The 26174-nt window shown below is 43.7% G+C and overlaps 1 protein-coding gene across 1 annotated transcript in view; it reads left to right on the forward strand.

The window, feature by feature from the left end:
• LOC112238881 (receptor tyrosine-protein kinase erbB-4-like) overlaps positions 1-26174 on the forward strand; it is a 499848-nt gene that overhangs the window by 468983 nt on the left and 4691 nt on the right. The window contains exons 21-25 of the mRNA XM_042320089.1: positions 20630-20785; positions 22887-22962; positions 23097-23243; positions 23921-24018; positions 24214-24384. Of these exons, the coding sequence (XP_042176023.1) occupies positions 20630-20785; positions 22887-22962; positions 23097-23243; positions 23921-24018; positions 24214-24384 (648 nt within the window). The remainder of the gene's footprint in view (positions 1-20629; positions 20786-22886; positions 22963-23096; positions 23244-23920; positions 24019-24213; positions 24385-26174) is intronic.

A 26174-nucleotide genomic window follows, 5' to 3' on the forward strand; every position in this document is an offset into this window, starting at 1 on the left:
TAATGGACTTCCGTACGTTGTTTCAGTCTTTCATCTCAGCACCAGTATTATGTTACTCTGTGTGCAGCTCAAATGGCACCCTATTCCCTATATAGTGCGCTACCTTTAACCAGAGCCCATACGGGGTCCTGTGTACAGTAGTAGTGTACTATAAAGGGAATAGGGTGCTGTTTGGGATACACATTCTGTTTCCCTACCCTGCAGGCGTTCTCACCACTTCAGCTTTCTAAGTGCTGACAAGGCATGGCTAGCAGCTCACAGAGCGGCACTCCAGGGCCTGACAAATTGAGTAGTAAATTGTTGAGCGTGTGGGCCAATTAGCAGCCAGGAGCCGTGTTAAGGGGAGGGGCCGGGGGGTAAACAGTTGAACGTGATTGACAGCTCAGGCTGGAGGGAGAGACACAGAGCAACAGGCCCAAGCCCCATTCTGCAACCTAAGAGGTATGTATCAGATGCTCAACATGCTTTGCTCACATCTACTGTGATGGTCCGGGCCTAAACCACAACAACACTAGAGCAGAAACCTAGACTTCATCCTACAAGAAACATTAAGGAAACGGACCCACTGGTTGCTCTCTAGGTTACAGAGAGCTGGTTTTCCCATCCACCAAACTACCAGGTGTGAAACAGGGAAAAGACTCAGGGGGTATGCTAATTTGGTATAGAGCAGATCTAACCCACTCTATTAAACTAGTCAAAACAGGAACATTTTACATATGGCTTGAAATTAATATTGAAATGATCTCAACAGAGAAAAATGTCCTCATGTGTGCTACATATATCCCCCCAATAGGATCCCCATACTTTAATAATGACAGCTTCTCCATCCTAGAGGGGGAGATCAACAATTTCTAGGCCCAGGGACATTTACTAGTCTGTGGCGACATAAATGCCAGAACTGGATAAGAACCTGACACCCTCAGCACACAGGGAGACAAACACCTGCCTGGAGGTGACAGCGTTCCCTCCCCCCTATTGCCCCCTAGACACAACTACGACATCATAACCAATAAAAACGGGTCACAACTCCTGCAGCTCTCTCGGACACTGGGTATGTACATAGTCAATGGTGGGCTTCCAGGGGACTCCTATGGTAGGTACACATATGTGACCAACTGCCTAGATTTGGTGTTATGTAGCAACATTTTAAATGGTGTTTTTTACATTGGATAAAAGCAGAGGCACAGAGCTAAAACATGTTTTATCATACACTGTATTTGAGGAATAATAGGAAAGTAATTCTGCTTTGAAAGTTGATAAACTTGTAACTTCACTTTTGAGAAAATGGCCCTTGAAAATGGCCCTCCTTTGTCTACACCCATTCAGCATTGTTCACACCTTAAGCCAGCCCCACCCATCTCTTTAAGGATTCACATGTGAGGTCATGTGCTAAACAGTGATGTGCTAAACAGTAAACGGTACAGCCAAATGGTCACTTGCATAGTAGCAATATCAGAAACAGACAGTGTCAATATAAATAAAATAATATACAGTATGTACAAGAATAATATCAATAACGATATCAGTGATAGATGGTAGTTATAGTGTATGTATACAATCAGGGGTAAAGTGGCTGAGCAGCAGGAAAAAAATGTAAAATAGTAGCAGCAACGTTTGGTGCGTTTTTGGAGAGAGTCAGTTGAATAGAGGCACTGCAGATAGCGCTGATAACTGGTCCGTCCGAACCACACATGAACAAAGGAATCTATATTCGGAGAGCCTGTTTCTGTCCTGCCCTTGACGTTGGTGCAGGGCATGTGATGTCCGTAGCTTTTTCTTCGCAAAACTCCCTGATCTTCTCAAAAAGATACATTTGTCTAGCTGTGTCCAGTCCAGGTGGTGCTTGTACAGGCAGACCATCTATGGGAGGAAGGATGTCAGCGTGGCGCAGCAGTTGAAACCTGGTCCTGACTGAATCTGAACGCTCCTTAGCAACCACAGCATCGAAGCTGTAAAACAGGAAATAACAAAAATAATCATGTGAGATCAATAAAAGTAGTGCCAGTCATGTTGGAGGTCAATTAAATAATCCAAATGTGTTTATGATTTACATACCAAGTGTTGTCATCGATTCCTTGTAGAGACGCCACACCACTGCTTTAGTCACATGGGATGGCAGCAGCTTTCCACCAAGGGTTTGTTTCCTGGGTGGAATCCTGGTAATTGCATTATCCTCTGCGTAGTTGTTGATGAAGTTTACCACTCGTCCGCAAGTCCTCATGCTTCAGGTGTAATCTGTGCATGCTTGGGCCAGCTCTCCTTTTGATGGGAGACAGACAATAGAAACCTGTGTCTGCTGTTGACCAGAACATCATAGTGATTGAAGAGTGAAATAGGATTGTGTTGTTTTCCCCTTTGTTTTTGTCTTTAAACTTTTGAATACTTTTTCTTAACTGGTGGTGTCTTTGTGGGTGTACTGCTTGCCATGTGGGTGTACTGCTCTCTCTGCCATGTGGGTGTACTGCTCTCTCTGTCATGTGGGTGTACTGCTCTCTCTGCCATGTGGGTGTACTGCTCTCTCTGCCATGTGTCTTTGGGTGTACTGCTCTCTCTGCCATGTGGGTGTACTGCTCTCTCTGCCATGTGGGTGTACTGCTCTCTCTGCCATGTGGGTGTACTGCTCTCTGCCATGTGGGTGTACTGCTCTCTCTGCCATGTGCCTTTGGGGTGTACTGCTCTCTCTGCCATGTGCCATGTGGGTGTACTGCTCTCTCTGCCATGTGCCTTTGTGGGTGTACTGCTCTCTCTGCCATGTGCCATGTGGGTGTACTGCTCTCTCTGCCATGTGCCTTTGTGGGTGTACTGCTCTCTCTGCCATGTGCCATGTGGGTGTACTGCTCTCTCTGCCATGTGCCTTGCCATGTGGTGTGTACTGCTCTCTCTGCCATGTGCCATGTGGGTGTACTGCTCTCTCTGCCATGTGCCTTTGTGGGTGTACTGCTCTCTCTGCCATGTACCATGTGGGTGTACTGCTCTCTCTGCCATGTGCCTTTGTGGGTGTACTGCTCTCTCTGCCATGTGCTGCCATGTGTCTTTGTGGGTGTACTGCTCTCTCTGCCATGTGCCATGTGGGTGTACTGCTCTCTCTACCATGTGCCTTTGTGGGTGTACTGCTCTCTCTGCCATGTGCCTTTGTGGGTGTACTGCTCTCTCTGCCATGTGTCTTTGTGGGTGTACTGCTCTCTCTGCCATGTGTGTTGACATGATGATTAGGTTGTGTGTGTTTGTGTCTATGGGAAGATGCTAAAATGTTTTTTAATTATATAAACCTGTTACCTACATCTAATACAAATATTGTATTCTGACACACTTTCAAATAGTGTATACAAGCTACCGATTATTATTATTTATTGATTTATTTATTTAACCTTTTTAACTGGGCAAGTCAGTTAAGAACAAATTCTTATTTACAATGACAGCCAAACCCAGACAACACTGGGCCAATTGTGCACCGCCCTATGAGACTCCCAATCACGGTCGGCTGTGATGCAGCCTGAATTCAAACCAGGGGCTGCAGTGACGCAGTGCCTTAGACCGCTGGGCCACTCAGCTGTAAGGATCTATAGATCCCATGACTTCCTCCCACACAAACCAAAGTATCACAGCATCTGCAGCTAAAGCCTTATACACCAAATGGAGTTGTTGATAGCCCCCTCCTCTCTCCATAGCCCCATCCCTCCATCCCTTCTTCCCCTATGGCCCCTGCAGTGTTGTTAATGAACTAACCCCCTACACACACACCTCTCTCTGACACGCACAAAGACACATATGCACACACCCATCCCCACACACCCTTCCCTCCCACAAACACACACACTGGTGGCTCATGGTGTCACCTGAAGATAGTGGTGAGAGGTGAGGTACCTACACACACATCACGCCTCTCATCATGCCAAACACATTACCAGGCCCATCTGGTGCCCTCTCTCTGCTCACTATGCCAGGCCTGAGTGGGGCATGGAGCACAGGGCACGGGCCGCCCCTCCATGGACAAGGTCATGTGTTGGCGTATGTTGCGTTTCACTGTCCTGCTCCTCCCTCAGGAGCTTGGACCCGGCCTGGCTATGTTTGCGTGTGCGTGTGCGTGTTTGTGTGCGTGTACCTGTTTCTGTGTGTGTGTGTGTGTGTGTGTGTGTGTGTGTGTGAGTGAGAGAGTGAGAGAGTGAGTGTTTGTATGTGTGTGTGTGTGTGTGCATGTACCTGTTTTTGTGTGTGTGTGTGTGTGTGTGTGTGTGTGTGTGTGTGTGTGTGTGTGTGTGTGTGTGTGTGTGTGTGTGTGTGTGTGTGTGTGTGTGTGTGTGTGTGTGTGTGTGTGTGTGTGTGTTTTATGGCCTGGCTCTTTCTGGGTCACAGACTGAGAGGTCCAGCTCAGACCTGCTGCTTGCCCATGACCTCACACTAGAGAGAGATGGATAAAGAGAGAGAGACTGCCACCAGTCTGACAGATGGGTTGGCATACCTGATAGAGGAAAGATGGCTGCCTGTATGTGCTGCCTGGTGACCCCTCCAGGGCCATATCCGCCTGTCTGTCTGTGTGAAAAATAAAGTCCAAACCTTTCTGCTGCTGTGCTTTGGCCTCTCCAAGAGATCCTCTCAAAGACAGGTCATCTGATCAGGATGCTGTATCTTTCCTCTGATGCTTTCTTCCTTATACTCTCATCATATACCCTACTCCTTTCTCATGATTTGGTTGGGTCTAATTGTGTTGCTGTCCTGCGGCTCTGTGGGGTCTGTTTGTGTTTATGAACAGAGCCCCAGGACCAGCTTGCTTAGGGGCTCTTCTCCAGGTTCATCTCTCTGTAGGTGATGGCTTTGTTTATGGAAGGTTTGGGAATCGCTTCCTTTTAGGTGGTTGTAGAATTTAAAGGCTCTTTTCTGGATTTTGATCATTAGCGGGTATCGGCCTAATTCTGCTCTGCAGGTATTATTGGGTGTTTAACGTTGTACGCGGAGGACATATGTTGCAGAATTCTGCATGCAGAGTCTCAATTTGTTCCAATTTTGTGAAATCTCGGTTGGTGAGTGGACCCCAGACCTCTCAACCATAAAGGGCAATGGGTTCTATAACTGAATAACCACCCCTCTCCTCCCCCCAGCCCGTACCCAGATACCTATTGGTATTCTGCCACCCCTACCCCTTGCTGAGCGGGCAGTGAGGTGTGGAGGACACCATACAGTCACCTCCAACCCACTCCACAGGCTTCTGGTATCATTGTCCCCTTAATGTCCCCTTCTCTTGTCCTGCTCCCAACTCACTGATGAAGCGCTGACATTTTTTTTAAACAATAAAGGAACACTTAACAGCTTCCATGATCCTTTAATAGTTGCTGAATTTCCTTTAGACTTCAGTTTTGCTCCTCAGTCCATGCAGCTTGGTTGGAAAGTGAGGTAGCGTCAGCGCTCCTTTCTCTTCTCCCATCTTCCAACCCTTCTCCTAGATACAGAATAGGGTGGTGTGTTTGTTCTTTGCTGTTCCTGAACCACTCATCTTTCTTTGTGAAGAAGCACAACACTCCATAGTGAAAAACGGTCTATATCTTTAAACTCAGGCCTACAGATGCAAATTTGCTTGGCATTGAATCAGAAGAGGATGCTAATCTGATAAATAATGAGTTTAGTATCAGTACTGATTAGCTGCTATAATGCTGTAATTGCCAGGTGTAACAAACCTGGGCTACATCCCAAATGGTGCACTATTCCCTATTTAGTGCACTACTTTTGACCAGGGTGCATAGGCGGCCATTGGGAATACAACCATCGATAACAGATTATACTATTTCCTTCCTCCCTCTGTCACCGTATCCTCCCTCTCTTTATCCCCTCAATCCCCTTCTCTTTTCTCTCTCTCTCTCTTTCTTTCTCCCTATCTTTTCCTCCCTCTCTATCTCTGTCTCTATCTTCCTCTTTCTCTCTCTTTCTTTCTCCCTATCTTTTCCTCCCTCTCTATCTCTGTCTCTATCTTCCTCTTTCTCTCTCTTTCTTTCTCCCTATCTTTTCCTCCCTCTCTTTCTCTGTCTCTCTCTCTCTTTCTCTCTCTCTGCCTCCTCCATACCCCTCATGTTTGCACTAATCACTTAACCAGTCTTTCTCTGTTGCCAGACCTTGCTGTTCTGTGTGTGTGTTGATGCTTTAACCCCCATTAATGCACAGACTAGGTGTTAGCCAATAGGGCAACCTGGAGGGGACGAGAGAAGAAAATAATGAAAAGACAAGAAAAATAATGAAGTGTATCTGGGTTCAAGCCCTATGGCACCACAACGCCACCATCAGGACAAAGTGTGTGTGCGTGTGTGCGTGCGTGCATGTGTTGACGTGTATGTGCCTTCATGCGTGTGTGTGTGCATCAGCGTGTTTGTGTGTGTATCCACTCAACAGCTCTATGTAATTGGCTTGGATATGTGGATTCCATTTCTTACCATGATTTGCATATGAGCATTTGTTATGAGCAAAGCAGGGAGCAAAAGTGCACCATTAAATATGTACAAGTTGACAAACTGTTGCAATGGGTAGACTTTCTACACAACATATTTATCTTCTCAATGGTCTAGAAGGGAGTAAGAACACCTACTGGGCATCTTGCTCTGTTTTACCTTTGACTCAAAATAAAATAAATTATTATTGATATTAATGGTGTTTTTATCTCATATATTATCTGATCTCACCTTAATTGTCTATTTAAGATTGACATAAACCATTTGTCAGGAGCAGAAAATGATGTGTTTGCCTGACCTCAGGATAAACAAGTTTAGCCTAACCTGCCTCTTCTGATTCCCAGGTCAAACTTAGTGTCAATACCACATCCTCCACTCTCCCCTTCATTCTGGCAAATTACATTCTCCTTCCTCACCCAAGGTCAGCACCTCCCCCTTCCTCCCCCCTGCCCTCCCTGTCTCTGATCATCATCTATATTTCATTGACCTCCTTGGAAGGTGTTGGCTCGGCACACACACACACTCCATCTCTCACAGACACAGACCTGTGTGTGTGAAATGCCAGTGGGATTGGCTGTGGTGTGAATACTGATGGTGTTGATGGTGACTTGGCTAGTTAGAGAACCGTCCAATCCCAGTCTGGATTATTCCATCACACTGCCAGACCTTCTGTATAATTAAAATGGCAGCCATTTATTTTTCCAGCTAAATGGAAGGAGTGCAGTCTCATCCCTTTCACTAGGCTCACATCCCAAATGGCACCATATGCCCTATTTAGTGCACTACTTTGACCAGAGCCCTATTTGCCATTTGAGATGCAGCCTATGTTGTTTAGATGAGATGGGAGAGCTCTGCCAGCCTAGGTCTCTCTCCTCTCCTCCCCTAGTGTATGTACGGCGGCTCTATCGTTTCTAGCGGTGGTTCTCTTCTTGTGTGGCTGGAGGAGAAGGGTAGAATTGCTGTACGAAGCTAAAAATGAGTCTGCTTAGCTTTAACTTGGATGCATTTTACTGTCCATTGTCAAAGGAATTATATGAGCTTAAACTGCAATATCGAGACATGGTACACTTTTTGCAAAAAATATAGCTATATTGTACAATGTATAAGGTTGAAAAGATAAAGATATGAAATAGATTTAATAAGGGAAACTGAGCGTAAGCAACAAGAAAGGGTTGTTGTTGGCCTTCTAGGCAGAGTTGAAAGAAAAAGCCATATCTCAGACTGGCCAATAAAAAGAAAAAAGATTAAGATGGGCAAAAGAACACAGACACTGGACACAGGAACTCTGCCTAGAAGGCCAGCATCCGGAGTCACCTCTTCACTGTTGACGTTGAGGCTGGTGATTTGCGGGTACTATTTAATGAATCTGCCTAGGACTTGTGAGACGTCTGTTTCTCAAACTAGACTCTCTAATGTACTTGTCCTCTTGCTCAGTTGTGCACCGGGGTCGCCCACTCCTCTTTCTATTCTGGTTAGGGCCAGTTTTCTCTGTTCTGTGAAGGAAGTAGTACACAGCATTGTATGAGATCTTCAGTTTCTTGGCAATATCTTGCATGGAATAGCCTCCATTTCTCAGAACAAGAATAGACTGCCGAGTTTCAGAAGAAAGTTCTTCGTTTCTGGTCACTTTGAGCCTGTAATCAAACCAACAAATGCTAAGACTCCATATACTCAACTAGTCTAAAGAAGGCCAGTTTTATTGATTCTTCAATCGGGACATCAGGTTTCAGCTGTGCTAACATATTTGCAAAATGGTTTTCTAATGATCAATTAGCCTTTTAAAATGATCAACTTGGATTAGCTAACACAACATGCCATTGGAACACAGGAGTGATGGTTGCTGATAATGGACCTCTACGCCTATGTAGATATTCCATAAATGTGTAGTTTCCAGCTACAATAGTCATTTACAACATTAACAATGTCTACACTGTATTTCTGATCAAATTGATGTTATTTTAATGGACAAAAACATTTGCTTTTCTATCACAAACAAGGACATTTCTAAGTGACCTTTTGTACGATAGTGTACATAAGGACGAATGCACACACATGCAGGCATGCACGCACGAGTCTGTCCTCATGTGGACTTCATACACTGTGACTGCTAGACATCTAGACAGCAGAACAGAGTGGAATTTGACCATGATGCAATTTTCTTCCTTGAAAAGTCTTTGATTTATGTATTGTCCTTTTCACTGAAGCCTTGGTACCAAAGCATCAAACAGCAGGCCTGAATACAAAGCACAGCATCTTTTCCGTAGTTCATGGGGTTCTCATGTTTGACTCTGGGGCTCTTAAGTCAGAACAGATATAACTGTCTAATGGTAACTTTCCTTTTTAAGTCATGGGCTGCTGCCCTTAATAATTATCCTGTCTGACAAGCCATATGGCTCTGGTCAAAAGTAGTGTACTATATAGTGTATACAGTGCCTTGCGAAAGTATTCGGCCCCCTTGAACTTTGCGACCTTTTGCCACATTTCAGGCTTCAAACATAAAGATATAAAACTGTATTTTTTTGTGAAGAATCAACAACAAGTGGGACACAATCATGAAGTGGAACGACATTTATTGGATATTTCAAACTTTTTTAACAAATCAAAAACTGAAAAATTGGGCGTGCAAAATTATTCAGCCCCCTTAAGTTAATACTTTGTAGCGCCACCTTTTGCTGCGATTACAGCTGTAAGTCGCTTGGGGTATGTCTCTATCAGTTTTGCACATCGAGAGACTGAAATGTTTTCCCATTCCTCCTTGCAAAACAGCTCGAGCTCAGTGAGGTTGGATGGAGAGAATTTGTGAACAGCAGTTTTCAGTTCTTTCCACAGATTCTCGATTGGATTCAGGTCTGGACTTTGACTTGGCCATTCTAACACCTGGATATGTTTATTTTTGAACCATTCCATTGTAGATTATGCTTTATGTTTTGGATCATTGTCTTGTTGGAAGACAAATCTCCGTCCCAGTCTCAGGTCTTTTGCAGACTCCATCAGGTTTTCTTCCAGAATGGTCCTGTATTTGGCTCCATCCATCTTCCCATCAATTTTAACCATCTTCCCTGTCGCTGCTGAAGAAAAGCAGGCCCAAACCATGATGCTGCCACCAATATGTTTGACAGTGGGGATGGTTGTTCAGGGTGATGAGCTGTGTTGCTTTTACACCAAACATAACGTTTTGCATTGTTGCCAAAAAGTTAAATTTTGGTTTCATCTGACCAGAGCACCTTCTTCCACATGTTTGGTGTGTCTCCCAGGTGGCCTGTGGCAAACTTTAAACAACACTTTTTATGGATATCTTTAAGAAATGGCTTTCTTCTTGCCACTCTTCCATAAAGGCCAGATTTGTGCAATATACGACTGATTGTTGTCCTATGGACAGAGTCTCCCACCTCAGCTGTAGATCTCTGCAGTTCATCCAGAGTGATCATGGGCCTCTTGGCTGCATCTCTGATCAGTCTTCTCCTTGTATGAGCTGAAAGTTTAGAGGGACGGCCAGGTCTTGGTAGATTTGCAGTGGTCTGATACTCCTTCCATTTCAATATTATCGCTTGCACAGTGCTCCTTGGGAAGTTTAAAGCTTGGGAAATCTTTTTGTATCCAAATCCGGCTTTAAACTTCTTCACAAGAGTATCTTGGACCTGCCTGGTGTGTTCCTTGTTCTTCATGATGCTCTCTGCGCTTTTAACGGACCTCTGAGACTATCACAGTGCAGGTGCATTTATACGGAGACTTGATTACACACAGGTGGATTGTATTTATCATCATTAGTCATTTAGGTCAACATTGGATCATTCAGAGATCCTCACTGAACTTCTGGAGAGAGTTTGCTGCTCTGAAAGTAAAGGGGCTGAATAATTTTGCACGCCCAATTTTTCAGTTTTTGATTTGATAAAAAGTTTGAAATATCCAATAAATGTCGTTCCACTTCATGATTGTGTCCCACTTGTTGTTGATTCTTCACAAAAAAATACAGTTTTATATCTTTATGTTTGAAGCCTGAAATGTGGCAAAAGGTCGCAAAGTTCAAGGGGGCCGAATACTTTCGCAAGGCACTGTACGTACATGGGTAACAGGGTATCAAATTAGTGCGCTACATAGGGAATAGGGTGTCATTTCAGCCACTGTCATCAGTCCTATCTGTTCTATTATCATAGGATCAAGTGTCTAAATGGCCATTGTGTGCATTGATTTCTCATCCCTTTGAAGTAGACACGAAGGATAAATATTATGTGGATGAGAAACATTATCAAGCCTGCTGTAATCAGTGATCATTGATCTCCTGCCTAGCTTCCACAAGTAATCTATTTTAAATACACTCTCAGCTGCCTGCACCACACACCCACCGAGCTCTCTGTCCTCTCCCTTTGTAATGGTATTGGCAGGTAGAGAGAGAGAGAGAGAGAGAGAGAGAGAGAATATGATGTTGTTAATGTAGAATGGTAGTCTACCATCAAAAATATAATCGTATAACAAAGAGAGGGACTCACTTTATTATAGATTATTCATTTGTTCTGTAAGTGTTTGGTCTTAAAGGGTTGTGCGTGTGTATAAAGTAAGGAAGTGTCAGCGTGTTGTGAAATGGATTCTTAGAGCACACTGCCAGCCTAGGTATCTCTCCTCACGTCTCCTCTTCTCTCCTCACGTCTCCTCTTCTCTCCTTACTTCTCTTCTCCTCTCCTCACCTCACCTCTACTCACCTCTTCTCACCTCTCCCCTTCTCTCCTCTCCTCACCTCCCTATTTACCCTTCATCTCTCTTCACCTCTCCTTTTATCTTCTCTCCTTTTCTCACCTCACTTCTCCACTTCTCTTCTCTCCTACCCTATTTCCTCTTCTCTCATCACCTCTCCTATCCCCTTCTCACATCTCTCCTCACCTCTGCTCTTCTCACCTCTCCTCACCTCTGCTCTTCTCACCTCTCCTAACCTCTTCTCACCTCTCCTCTCCTCTGCTCTTCTCACCTCTCCTAACCTCTTCTCACCTCTCCTAACCTCTTCTCACCTCTCCTAACCTCTTCTCACCTCTCCTCTCCTATTCTCTCCTCTTCTCACCTATTCTCTCATCTCCTCACCTCTTCTCTCCTCACCTCTCCTATCCCATTCTCTCCTTACCTCTCATCTCTTCACCTTCCCCTTCAAGCCTCCCCTCACCTCTCCTCACCTCTCCTCACATATCCTCTTCTCTCCTCACCTCTCTTCTCCTCCCCTCCCCTCACCTCTCCTCACCTCTCCTCTTCAATTCTCAACTCCCCTCTTCACTCCTCTTCTCACCTCTTCTCTCCTCTCCTCTTCTCTCCTCTCCTCACCTCTCTTCTCCTCTTCTCTCCTCACATATCCTCTTCTCTCCTCTCCTCTCCTCTCTTCTCCTTACCTCTCCTCTCCTCTTCTCTCCTCACCTCTCTTCTCCTCTTCTCTCCTCACATATCCTCTTCTCTCCTCTCCTCTTCTCTCCTCACCTCTCTTCTCCTCACCTCTCCTCTTCTCTCCTCACCTCTCTTCTCCTTACCTCTCCTCTCCTCTTCTCTCCTCACCTCTCTTCTCCTTACCTCTCATCTTCTCTCCTCTTCTCACCTCTCTTCTCCTCACCTCTCCTCTCCTCTTCTCTCCTCACCTCTCTTCTCCTTACCTCTCCTCTCCTCTTCTCTCCTCACCTCTCGTCTTCTCTCCTCTTCTCACCTCTCTTCTCCTCACCTCTTCTCTCCTTTCTCTCCTCCCCTCTCCCATACCCTTCTCAACACTCCTCACCTCTCCTCACTTCTCCTCACCTCTTCTCTCCTCTCCTATTCTCTCCTTTCCTCCCCTCTCCTATCCCCTTCTCAACACTCCTCTCCTCTCCTTTTCTCACCTCTCCTCACCTAGTATATGTATGTGTTTATCACAACCCAGCATTAACCACAAACCCCCCCACACACACCGAGACACACACACATACACGCAGTCTTGTGTTTCTGTTCTTTATTCCCACCTACCGTGTCCAGCTCATTGAGCAGCAATCAGATAAACCGACCAGGTGGGGGAAAACAAGCTAAGTGTCTGCACGTCCTCCACCGCTCAGCTCGGTCCCTCACTTCCAATCCTAAACACTTCACTCCCCATCTCCATCCCCAAACACACACAAACACACACAAACACACACACACCCTATCATTGTGCTAGGTAATTAACATTCAAGCGTTGGCAAGCCATCCATTTTCCTTCCACTGCTTAATTGTCTTGAAAATTGAGGAGATTACTGAGAGAGCGAGCGATTTATGTACAAATAAGATTCTGTCAGGACCCATCAGCACGACTCACGCACACCGGCTGACTGCCACTGAACACACACACAATCACACACAGTTAGTCAGTGACACACACACACACAAACACACACAGTTTGTCAGTCACAGCCACACACCTACTCCCCCCGCTTACCACACTCAGAACCCCATCCTCTCTTCCTCTCTTCCTCCCATCATCTCTTCTTTTCTCCCTCTCTTCCTCTCCTCCTCCCATCCTCTCTTCCTCTCTTCCTCCCATCCTCTCTTCCTCCCATCCTCTTTTCCTCTTTTCTTCTCTTCCTCCCATCCTCTTCCTCCCATCCTCTCTTCCTCCCATCCTCTCCTCCTCCCATCCTCTCTTCCTCTCTTCCTCCCATCCTCTCTTCCTCCCATCCTCTTTTCCTCTTTTCTTCTCTTCCTCCCATCCTCTTCCTCCCATCCTCTCTTCCTCCCATCCTCTCTTCCTCCCATCCTCTCTTCCTCTCTTCCTCCCATCCTCTTTTCCTCTTTTCTTCTCTTCCTCTCTTCCTCCCATCCTCTCCTCCTCCCATCCTCTTCCTCTCTTCCTCCCATGCTCTCTTCCTCTCTTCCTCCCATGCTCTCTTCCTCTCTTCCTCCCATCCTCTCTTCCTCTCTTCCTCCCATCCTCTTCCTCTCTTCCTCCCATCCTCTCTTCCTCCTCCAAAGAACACACAGAGAGTGAAGCAGTGTCTATATTTCGGATGGTTGTCTGTCTGTGTCAGAACAGATCCATTCCCTCTTCATTCCCACCTCTGTATTTAGCCTTCCAAATCCACAGGTAATTCACTTTTAATGGACAATTATTGCTGAGCTATTCATCACACTGAAGCCAACCAGTGTTAAAGAGAGAGATCGAGAGAGAATGGGAGAGAGAGGGAGAGGGGCAGAGAGAGAGAGGGGGAAAGGGAGAGTCAGAGAAGGGTCTGTAGTGGATCGACAGCACAAACGAACAGAGGAAAGACAATCTGACAGCATGCTTTTCTTTCAGATGGCTGGGATGACTGGGTTCAAAGAAGGTTAGGATAGAGCAGGGATTATCATGTGTGTGCGTGTATACGTACTTGCTTGCGTGCGTACCTATGTACGTGCGTGTGTGCGTGTGTACGTGTGTGATCAAGCCTGTTTGAACCCGAACATTGTATCACAGCAGACACATCCCCGTATACGTGGCCTATTACTTCATTTCAATTTGGCGGAGAACATCAACACTAGTATTGGCCCGCTGTCTTTCTTTCCACACTGCTCTTCCTTGTCTCCTCTCTCTCTTGTTTTGTTTTCTCTCTCTCTCTCTTTCTCTCTCTTTCTTTCTCTTTCTCTCTCTCTCCTTCTCTCTCTCTCTTTCTCTCTCTCTCTCTCTTTCTCTCTCTCTCTTTCTCTCTCTCTCTCTTTCTCTCTCTCTCTCTCTTCTCTCTCTCTCTCTCCTTCTCTCTATTTTCACACAGCTCTCATTCCCTTTCCCTGTTGTGCCTGCTTGGTATGGAAGCCCTGTCTGCACCTCCTCTTCAATACCCCTCTCCCCCGCTCCTCTGCTTAGAGAGAGAGAGGGATGGTGAGAGAGAGCAACAGAAGGAGAGAGAAAGAAAAGAAAGAGGGTGAAAAAGAGAGGGGTGTGAGGGAGACAGCAGGGTGTGTTTTCTTCTTTCTCCCACCCAAATGAGCCCGGTGTGGTGACAGCCTTACCACTGGAATCTCACCTCTTATACCACCTCCACGCTCCTTCTCCTTCTCCTCCTCGGCCCCCAGTCTACCCATTCCAACCTAAATCCAATTTGTTATGGTTTCAAATAAGGCCTGTTCTCTGTTTGCTCACTGTTTCGCCCCAACATGCTTTCTCTTACTCTGAGACCAACTTAAATAGGTGAATTTGCTTTTCTTATTCTTCAGAGGCTGGGGCAATCTTGTAGTGATATACAATGGGGACTACGGTTCTATAGCGCAGGCGATATTTGTTCAGACATTGCTGTTACTTTGGCATTGAATGCCCTTCCATTGATATGTGTGTGCATTTTGCTCTGCCATCAGATGCAGGACACTCACTTTGTGTGAGCTGCTCAAGTTCTTGAGTAGCTTTTTTGTTCTTCTCTACTTTGAACTTCAGTCTACAATACTTTTTAGGTTAAACACTGCAGCTCACATACAGCTTTATTAGAAGGTGTTGCTTGGTGCAGGGACTCCTGACCTCAAGTGTCATAAGGAAATAGAAGAAGCACTATTGTACAACAGTAGCAGTGTTGCCATGTATAAGGGTCTCTGCTACACACTCCCTCCATACACACATTAATCAATTACCCGTATTGTTCGCTCTTCCACAAAATCAATTTCAGGAGTTTTATCACACAGATAGATGCTTCTGCACCAGGAAACGTTATCAGGGAAAGAAAGACTCTGTCGGGCCTTATCGCTGCAAACTATCTATTCATTAAAGGGTGGTGACTCAAGTTTTTATTTTTTAATTGTTTCGTAAAAAAGTATGACACTTTGCCGAGCCCCAATACGCTGTTATGAAATGGATTCTCCTTCTGAAGAGTCAAATCAATTATGATAGTTGATTAAAGTTTTGCATAGCTGATGATATTGGTGATATAGTTTTGTGCCCAAAAGATTAGTGATGGGTCGTTCGCGAACGAGTCGGCTCTAAGTGGTGAACGTTGGGAGCCGGCTCGCATATCAGAAGAGCTGAATCTATTTATAAAAATATAAAAAAATATGAATAATACAAAGATTTAAATGAATAGAATTAACTCATTCAAAGAACGAAAAATAAATAAAATAATATAGGCCTTAAATGCTCAATTGCACACACATTCGTTCTGACTGTCTGCTCAGACTAACAGCCTCACCTGTTGTTCCTGTCAACCAATGAACCACAGATGCATGAAGGAGGGCCGAGCCAACTCACTCACAGTCACACACTTAGCAGATGAGTAGAGAGAGGAAGGACAGCTGTGAAAAAACATCTGGAAAATGAGTCAGAAGCACAGTAGCATTTGGATGCATTTTAATAATGTAGACAATGTTAGAGCACAGTGTAGAATTTGACAAAACAAAATCTCATATAAAGCCGGTTCTACACACAGCCTACACCGGCATATGCGAACTGTGCACCCAACTGTGAAGCTAGCTGTAGCGGAGCTACGAGAAACTAGCAGGCCTGCTAGTGATAGTGGTGGAGCCAGCACCTCCACACGTGGAGATGTATCCACTCATTCAAGTAGGCCTACTCCGCAACCCACAGCAACACATTCTTCTATGGACCAGTTTATGCCAAAGTCTATGTCTGTAGCAAAACAAGGTCAAATTTATATTGAATTGGCTAAAATGATTTCCACCGATTTCCAGACATTTTCGATCGTGGAGGACAGAGTTTTTTTTTTTTAGAAATTATAGCAATAGTCTAAATCCAATGTACACAATTCCAAGCAGGAAAACACTTTCAAAATCACTTATTCCACACCTGTATGAGAGCACACGGGCTTCAGTGCGGAAAGAGTCCAAAAAGCTACTGCAGTTTGCCTTACCACTGACTGCTGGACATCAAGGGTAACCACTTCTTACATGTTGGTTACGTGTCACTTCATTGAAGATTTTTCGATGTCTAGCTGTTGTCATGACGTTGGCCTGGGGGTAGGTTTATGACAGTCATAAATACCTCTTCCCCCTTTTCCTCTCTCTACCCTACTGATGTTACATTTGCAAACACCTTGGTTAACATAGAGATTCTGGGAACATCAGAAGGTGGAGGAAAATGAACTATATTCTGGTAATCCGACCAATTGAACATATGCGGGGGTACTTAATGAATATGATGTCAGTTCGGTTGTCATCTGAGACCTTCTCATCAATGATAAGATGACATAAACTCCAACATCAGCGTGAGCTTTGGGTGCGAATGGTATGAACTTTGAACTCTTATTCACTACAGAAGTGATACCTCCTAGCCGTTGAGTTAGCAACAGCAGTGGCAAACGAGGGTTAGGAAGGAACAGACAGAGTATCCCGTCTATCACACAACGACGTTACTACAACGTATCCAATTGACCACCAGAGACATTCTTTAAAGGACAAAGGACTCGGTTGGGCAACACGACCTTCCATCTACCACCAACCTACCGAAGCGCAGCTCAGAGTAAATATTTATTGCATTTTCCTTTTCCAAATGGGCGGTAATTTAGAATGCATAAGATATTTTATTTACGATAGCACAGCTTTGCCCATTTTTCCTCAGTCTTCCCGCTCTTTCACTCAAACCCAGCCCCTTTTCTTTTGTGTAACAAGCTGTCATATCTGTTCCGCCTGCCAGGGACGTTTTCCTTTATGACATAATGTGTAATCAAGTTATGATTAACTATGTGTATGTGTAATTCTGTCTGATTAGTTAGGTATTTAGTAAATAAATAATGAAACCCAATTTTTTATTGCTGATTCAACTTGTTAGCCAGGGTTCGTGCAGATAACCAAGAATTTACAACTTTCAGATGAGACGGAATTAAGGTGACAATGAATATTGATGTAAAATATTACTGCTTTAAGAGTTGATAACAGCTCTATAAATATTCTTTCGTGGTGCCCCGACTCTCTAGTTAATTACATTTACGTGATTAGCTCAATCAGGTAATATTTAATTACGGAGAAAGGATTTTATAGAATAGCATGTCATATCACTTAATCCGGCATAGGCAAAGACACGGCACTGTCTTCTGGACTGCTTTGAGTTCAGTGACAGGCACACCTCAGAGAACTTCCACAGGAGCACAGTAGGTGATGAAAAACGAAAGTCTACACAACGCCAGATGGGGATGGCTGAGCCTAAACAAGACTGCACTACAAGTTGGAATTCAACATTTTACATGATTATCTCTACCTTGGCTCATTTATTTCCCAGAGAAATGGGAGGTGGTGGAGGTGTGCAGAGTCCTGGAACCCTTTGAGCAGGTCACTGTGGAGATCAGTGGAGAGAGGTACAATAAGCAGTTATTACTACATCATTATTTAATCCAGTATTATTTACAGTTGAAGTGGGAAGTTTACATACACCTTAGCCAAATACATTTAAACTCCGTTTTTCACAGTTCCTGACATCCTAGTAGAAATTCCCTGTCTTAGGTCAGTTAGGATCACCACTTAATTTTAATGTGAAATGTCAGAATAATAGTAGAGATAATTATTTATTTCAGCTTTTATCACATTCCCAGTTTAACTTTAGTATTTGGTCAAAATTGTTTAACTTGGGTCAAACGGGTAGCTTTCCACAAGCTTACCACAATGAGTTGGATGTATTTTGGCCCATTCCTCCTGACAGAGCTGGTGTAACTGAGTCAGGTATATAGGCCTCCTTGCTTACACACACTTTTTCAGTTCTGCCCACAAATTTTCTATGGGATGGAGGTCAGGGCTTTGTGATGGCAACCTCAATAGCTTGACTTTGTTGTCCTTAAGCCATTTTACTACAACTTGGAAGTATGCTTGCGGTCATTGTCCATTCGGAAGACCCATTTGCAACCAAGCTTTAACTTCCTGACTGATGTCTTGAGATGTTGCGTCAATATATCCACATAATTTCCCTACCTCATGATGCCATCTATTTTGTGAAGTGCACCAGTCCCTCCTGCAGCAAAGCACCCCCACAACATGATGTTGCCCACCCCCATTGCCTCACGGTTGGGATGGTGTTCTTCGGCTTGCAAGCCTCCACCTTTTCCTCCAAACATAACAATGGTCATTATAGCGAAACAGTTCTATTTTTGTTTCATCAGACCAGAGGACATTTCTCCAAAAAGTACCATGTCCCCATGTGCAGTTGCAAACCGTAGTCTGGCTTTTTATGGCGGTTTTGGAGCAGTGGCTTCTTCCTTGCTGAGCGGCCTTTCAGGTAATGTCAATATAGGACTTGTTTTACTGTCGATATAGATACGTTTGTACCTGTTTCCTCCAGCATCTTCACAAGGTCCTTTGCTGTTGTTCTGAGATTGATTTGCACTTTTTGCACCAAAGTACGTTCATCTCTCTCTTCCTGATCGGTATTATGGCTGCGTGGTCCCATGGTGTTTATACTTGTGTACTATTGTTTGTACAGATGAACGTGGTACTTTCAGGACGAACCAGACTTGTGGAGGTCTATAATTGTTTTCTGAGGTCTTGGCTGATTTCTTTTGATTTTCCCATGATGTCAAACAAAGAGGCACTGAGTTTGAAGGTAGGCCTTGAAATACATCAAATTATGTCAATTAGCCTATCAGAAGCTTCTAAAGCCATGGCATAATTTTCCGGAATTTTCCAAGGCACAATCAACTTAGTGTATGTGAACTTCTGACCCACTGGAATTGTGATACAGTGAATTATAAGTGAAATAATCTGTCTGTAAACAATTGTTGGAAAAATTACTTGCACAAAGTAGATGTCCTGACCGACTTGCCAAAACTATAGTTTGTTAACAAGAAATTTGTGGATTGGTTGAAAAACGAGTTATAATGACTCAACCTAAGTGGATGTAAACTTCCCACTTCAACTGTATGAGCAGTAGATGAGAATGTAGTATCAGTTGACAAAACATGAACCTGAACTAATGTTACTGATCTCTCTCTTAAGGGTCTGCAGCGAATCACAGCCAGCTGCCAGAGAGAAGCAAATGTAACCACAGGACATGTGACAGAGTTGATGGACACCCTATGTTCATCAATGGACAGAAAGTTCTACAGAATGGAATATAATCACGTGCTGTCAGCAACCTCTGCGCTTGACCCCATGTTTAAGAAGTTAGCCTTCAGTGATGCCAGAGCGATTGATGAGGCTCTTCAAAGAATAACCTCAGCAGCAGGGAGGAACAGCCCCAGCAGTCATTTGGCTCAAGCACCAGGGCAACAGGAAGAAGAGGGATCAGATGGAGCAGAAGCACCAGCAGTAGTGCCACAAACATCTGCTGTTTGGATGCTGTTTGACGAGAGAGCAACTGGGGATGCAGCACGAAGGAATCCCTCAGCAGATGTCATAATGGAGGTCCGATCCTATTTGGAGGATCCTCTGAGCTAGTGGAAGAACAAGGCCTCTGTCTACCCACGGCTTACTAAAGTCATGACAGGGAGACTCTGACTCTGCCTCTGTCTACCCACAGCTTAATAAAGTCATGACAGGGAGACTCTGCATACTCTCCACATCTGTTCCCTCTGAGAGGGTCTTCTCAATAATGTGACAAATAATTACTGAGAGAAGAAACCACATCAGCCCCTCGAAAGTGAGGCAGCTTGTATTTCAGAATGCAAATCTCTCAAAATAAAAATCTGGTCAGCATTGGTGTGTTCTACTGGTTATAACATGGCAATAAAGAAGAGAGAGAAAAGAGGGACCAGTTTAATGTTTTAAGTGGGATGCTGCAGTTTTGCACATTGTTATTTATTTTTCTTTGATATGGTGCAATATTCTATTATTATGTTGTTCAGATTGTATTCGTTTTAAATTGTGACATATGTACACTTTGTTTATATACATTAAAAAGTTATACTTTAAACGCAAATGTTTAATAGCATTATTTTTCATAACAAACCAATGCATTTTTAAATACATTGTGGTTATGGTAGAGTATGATTTCATTGAATCATTTTATTAGAATTGTTTTAACACCAGTCATAGTCAAACTACTGCAAACTGTTTGACTTGAAAAAATACAAAACATATATTTTTTTAAACAGCCGTTTGGGAGCCAAAAGAGCCGGCTCACTGAAAAGAGCCAGGAATGCCCATCACTACAAAAAGAGATGTGATGTTGTAGTTTATGATGATGATACCAGCCATGAAGATGATGGTGGTAATGATGATGATGAGGATGATGATGTTGCTGCTGCTGATAATGATGATGACAATGGCGATATTGATGACAATGTTTCTTCACTGTTCAGTAACAGTGTTTGTTGGTATGTTTCTTGCAGGGTATGATGTATCTGGAAGAGCGGAGACTGGTGCACAGGGACTTGGCTGCCCGTAACGTGCTGGTCAAGTCCCCCAACCACATCAAGATCACTGACTTTGGTCTGGCTCGGTTGCTGGACGTCAATGAGAAGGAGTACAACGCTGACGGGGGCAAGGTAAGCATGGCCCGGAAATACTTAGAGAAAAACGGAATCTATGTCTGCCTACTGTTTTGATGCTCCTCTGTCTGTTCTCTGTCCCTGTATTCTTCTAGATGTGTGTATTCTCTATACCGTAGTGCAGGGATGAGTAACTTTGATGGGGGTGGTGGCCACAAGAAATGTGAACTCCATGAAAATAGCTTTTTGAGAACGTTTGAGAGGGTCAAAGATCACACCCCGAAAGCATGCTAACATCTCACCATTGCCAATAACAGGGAGGCTAGCATGTCTGGTTTTCTGGAGGTCAAGCCCAGTTCTGGACAAAACATTTCATGGAGACTCTAATGAGCATGGTCTTTAGTTCAGAACTTACAGGTGTAGCATCTTCATTTTATTGCTGAGAATATTCCTGCTGTTGCAAACTGCCTCAAATTAAGATCCTTCATCTGTAATCAGCCCATGATGTCCAATTCTTGCCAAACATATTTCTTAATTATGTATTTTTCTCGTGACACTTCCTGTTTTACCAGTGCCAACGATCCATTTAGAGGAAGAGCCAGCTGTTATACAGCAGTGTTCCGATCCAAATTAGTCTGAAAAGGGACTAAAAGTCACCCAATATTTGTTTACGTGATCCATTTGGCATCAACTTCACCTTCACTAAACTGTTTGTGTGCCATTTGGCATCAACTTAACCTCCACTAAACTGTTTCTGTGCCATTTGGCATCAACTTATCCTTCACTAAACTGTTTGTGTGCCATTTGTCATCAACTTAACCTCCACTAAACTGTTTGTGTGCCATTTGTCATCAACTTAACCTTCACTAAACTGTTTGTGTGCCACTAAACTGTTTGTGTGCCATTTGGCATCAACTTAACCTTCACTAAACTGTTTGTGTGCCATTTGGCATCAACTTAACCTTCACTAAACTGTTTGTGTGCCATTTGGCATCAACTTAACCTTCACTAAACTGTTTGTGATCCATTTGGCATCAACTTAACCTTCACTAAACTGTTTGTGTGCCGTTTGGCATCAACTTAACCTTCACTAAACTGTTTGTGTGCCATTTGGCATCAACTTAACCTTCACTAAACTGTTTGTGATCCATTTGGCATCAACTTAACCTTCACTAAACTGTTTGTGTGCCGTTTGGCATCAACTTAACCTTCACTAAACTGTTTGTGATCCATTTGGCATCAACTTAACCTTCACTAAACTGTTTGTGTGCCGTTTGGCATCAACTTAACCTTCACTAAACTGTTTGTGTGCCATTTGGCATCAACTTATCCTTCACTAAACTGTTTGTGATCCATTTGGCATCAACTTAACCTTCACTAAACTGTTTGTGTGCCGTTTGGCATCAACTTAACCTTCACTAAACTGTTTGTGATCCATTTGGCATCAACTTAACCTTCACTAAACTGTTTGTGTGCCATTTGGCATCAACTTAACCTTCACTAAACTGTTTGTGTGCCATTTGGCATCAACTTAACCTTCACTAAACTGTTTGTGTGCCATTTGGCATCAACTTAACCTTCACTAAACTGTTTGTGTGCCATTTGGCATCAACTTAACCTTCACTAAACTGTTTGTGTGCCGTTTGGCATCAACTTAACCTTCACTAAACTGTTTGTGATCCATTTGGCATCAACTTAACCTTCACTAAACTGTTTGTGTGCCGTTTGCTAATATCCTGTAAGTATTACGTCAACAAGGCAGTTATTGTGGATATTTACCATTCATTTATATTGGGCACAAAATAATCTGAAACACAAACAAAACGAACTGAAAATACATCCAACAAGTTTGTAGAGTCACAAGCTTGATGTAGTAATTGCGTGCTAGGAATATGCAACCACACTTTTGATTACTTTAAATAACAATGTTTAGTGGTGTCAATCATTTTTACTGCTACCTTTTTGAGAAAATAAAAATAGTACTTGTTAAACAACATTTATTTCTCTGAGCAACTGTATTAGTATAAAATAAAATAATTTCCCAATTCTTGTGAGCAAACAATATATTTGAATTATTTATTTTATAGTCATTATTGCTCATCTTTATCAAGGGTGTCAATACTTTCCGACCCCACTGTATCTGTCTCCATAACTACAGATGCCAATCAAGTGGATGGCCTTGGAGTGTATCCACTACAGGAAGTTTACACACCAGAGTGATGTCTGGAGCTACGGTACGACTGGACACTCACATCAATCAATCAATGTGTCTTAATTCTGTCTTTTTTATATGGTAATGTGAATGCTCTGGTGAAATCTTACAATTTGTATCTATTATATTCTATTATAACTTTTACACTCTTCTCAGGGGTGACCATTTGGGAATTGATGACATTTGGGGGGAAGCCCTATGATGGCATCCCGACCCGGGACATTCCAGACCTGCTGGAGAAAGGAGAGCGTCTTCCCCAACCTCCCATCTGCACCATAGATGTATACATGGTCATGGTCAAATGTAAGCTACCCTGTATAACTTCTTTCTCTCTCGCTCTCTTCTCTCTCACACGCACACATTCCTACATGACCGTGCTGCTCTGACCCCAGCAGTATAGGGTAGGGTCCCAGACGGCACTATGCCCCCATGTCCAGCACACACCCTGTCCATGCAGAGAGCACTAGCCTGGTGTTTCCTGGCTGTACTGTGCCGCTTCTCTGGCCCCTCTCTCTCTGGCTGTGGCCCCTCCCTCACACATTGGGCCTAGGGTGTCACTGACTGACCAACAGCCTCTGTCACCTTCCTCCATGATCCTGTACCCAATGCCCCTGCTCATTAAACCAGACTGCCAGGACAGGATTAGGGGAGGTCACCATGTCTCTCTCTCAATCTGGTAGAGTAGCACAGAGGACACACAAGTGATTGCTTTGGTGCGGTATTGGTTGCGTGTCTGTGGAACTTGGCAGACGAACACACTAACATGGCTGTGCAGGTGATGGTTTTGAGAAAAGGACATTTGATAATCAGAAAATGTAACTTTAAAAAAATCAACCATATAATTAAAATCTAACACAAAATTATGACAAGATCTGTAACCTACATACGGAAGCCCAGCTTAACCAGCACACTGGGACATCCTCCTTCAGTATACCTTGTCCATGGCTCTATATCTAAAGCTCTCCCTGTGTCTTTTCCAGGTTGGATGATAGATGCAGACAGCAGGCCCAAGTTCAAGGAGCTAGCTGCAGAGTTCTGTAGGATGGCCCGGGACCCTCAGCGTTATCTGGTCATCCAGGTGAGTTACCTTACCGTACCTTACCATCCCCTCGAACACCCCTCCTTATCCTGGGGAGTAGAGTGAATGACCAGGATAGTTTGTGTCGTCATCTGGGATTCAAAGGCACATCTTGTTGATATATGTTTTGCAAACCAAAATAAATGACATTCTAAGTGTATGAGGAGTAATTGGTCTCTCTCTCTCTCCCTCCAGGGTGATGACCGTATGAAGCTGCCCAGCCCCAATGACAGTAAGTTCTTCCAGAGCCTGCTGGATGAGGAGGAGCTGGAGGATCTGATGGATGCTGAGGAGTACCTGGTTCCTCACGCCTTTAATATCCCACCGCTGGCGTACACACCCAGGACACGTGTTGACTCCAACAGGGTAAGGCTCTCCTCTCCCCTCTTTTTCTCCCTTTTCTTCTCTCTTCTCCCTCTTCTCCTCTCCTCTCCCCACTTCTCTCCTCTCCCCTCTTCTCTCTCCTCTCCTCCTCTCTTCTCTTATCTCTGCTGGCCTACCCACACATCAACTCTAACAGGGTGAATCCCTGTACACAGAATGCCCCTTATTTTTCATTATATTACATTTGATTATATTCTATCTTATTCTATTGTATTCCATTCTATTCTATTATTTTCTATTCTATCCTACTCTATTCAACATGCTAGTTTTTCCCCTAACCTCTTCTTTCCCTAGAAGCCTGGCTACAAAGTGCTCTCTGATATTTAAATACCAGTCTTATTCAACCGTAGACAAAGGGCACGCTGAGCTATACATTTTGAAATGATTTGAACTTTTCACAGAACTCCATCATTTATCCCGGATCCCCTTCATGATAAACTCCATTAAATGATATCTTAAAAGCATTTCTTCTAATGTATGTCTGTTTCAATATATTGTGTTTGATTTCCCATGTGGGTTTCACTCATTTGTGGCACTGAAATTCCCTTCTCAGGTTGTAACTGCAGTGTAAATTATCACAACATACAGTACATACATGGGCAGATTTGGCAAGAAAAAGTATGTGAACCCTTTGGAATTACCTGGATTTCTGCATAAATTGGCCATCAAATGTGATCTGATCTTCATCTACATCTCAACAATAGACAAAAATAGTGTGCTTAAAATATTAACACACAAATTATTGTATTTGTATTGTCTATATTGAATACACCATTTAAACATTCACAGTGTAGGTTGGAAAAAGTATGTGGGTTAATGACCCCTAGGTTAATGACTTCTCCAAAAGCTAATTGGAGTCAGGAGTCAGCTAACCTGGAGTCCAATCGATGAGACGAGATTGGAGATGTTGGTTAGAGCTGCCATGCTGAGTTGGCTATTCACAAGAAGCATTGCCTGATGTGAACCATGCCTCGAACAAAAGAGATCTCAGAAGACCTAAGATTTTTTTAAATATAGACTTGTATAAAGCTGGAAAGGGTTACAAAAGTATCTCTAAAAGCCTTGATGTTCATCAGTCCACGGTAAGACCAATTGTCTATAAATGGAGAGAGTTCTGCATTGTTGCTACTCTCACTAGGAGTGGACGTCCTGCAAAGATCACTGCAAGAGCACAGCGCAGAACGCTCAACGAGGTTAAGAAGAATCCTAGAGTGTCAGCTAAAGACTTACAGAAATCTCTGGAACATGCTAACATCTCTGTTGACAAGTTTACGATACGTAAAACACTAAACAAGAATTGTGTTCATGGGAGGACACCGCGGTAGAAGCCACTGCTGTCCAAAAAACATTGCTGAAGTTTGCAAAAGTGCACCTGGATGTTGTTCCATGTTCCACAGCAAAACAAACGAAACTACAGTTGAGTTGTTTGGAAGGAACACACAACACAACATCAAAACCTCATCCCAACTGTAAAGTATGGTGGAGGGAGCATCATGGGTTGGGGCTGCTTTGCTGCTTGATGGGAAAATGTATATCAAGACATTTGCAGGAGAATGTTAGGCTATCTGTCCACCAATTGAAGCTCAACAGAAGTTGGATGATGCAACAGGACAACGACCCAAAACAAAGAAGTAAATCAACAACAGAAGAAAATACGCCTTCTGGAGCGGCCCAGTCGAGAGTCCTGACCTCAACCCGATTGAGATGCTATGGCATGATGTCAAGAGAGCAGTTCACACCAGACATCCCTAGAATATTGCTGAACTGTAACC

Source organism: Oncorhynchus tshawytscha, linkage group LG03 (assembly GCF_018296145.1).
Source record: "Oncorhynchus tshawytscha isolate Ot180627B linkage group LG03, Otsh_v2.0, whole genome shotgun sequence".
NCBI classification, from domain to species: Eukaryota; Metazoa; Chordata; class Actinopteri; order Salmoniformes; family Salmonidae; genus Oncorhynchus; species Oncorhynchus tshawytscha.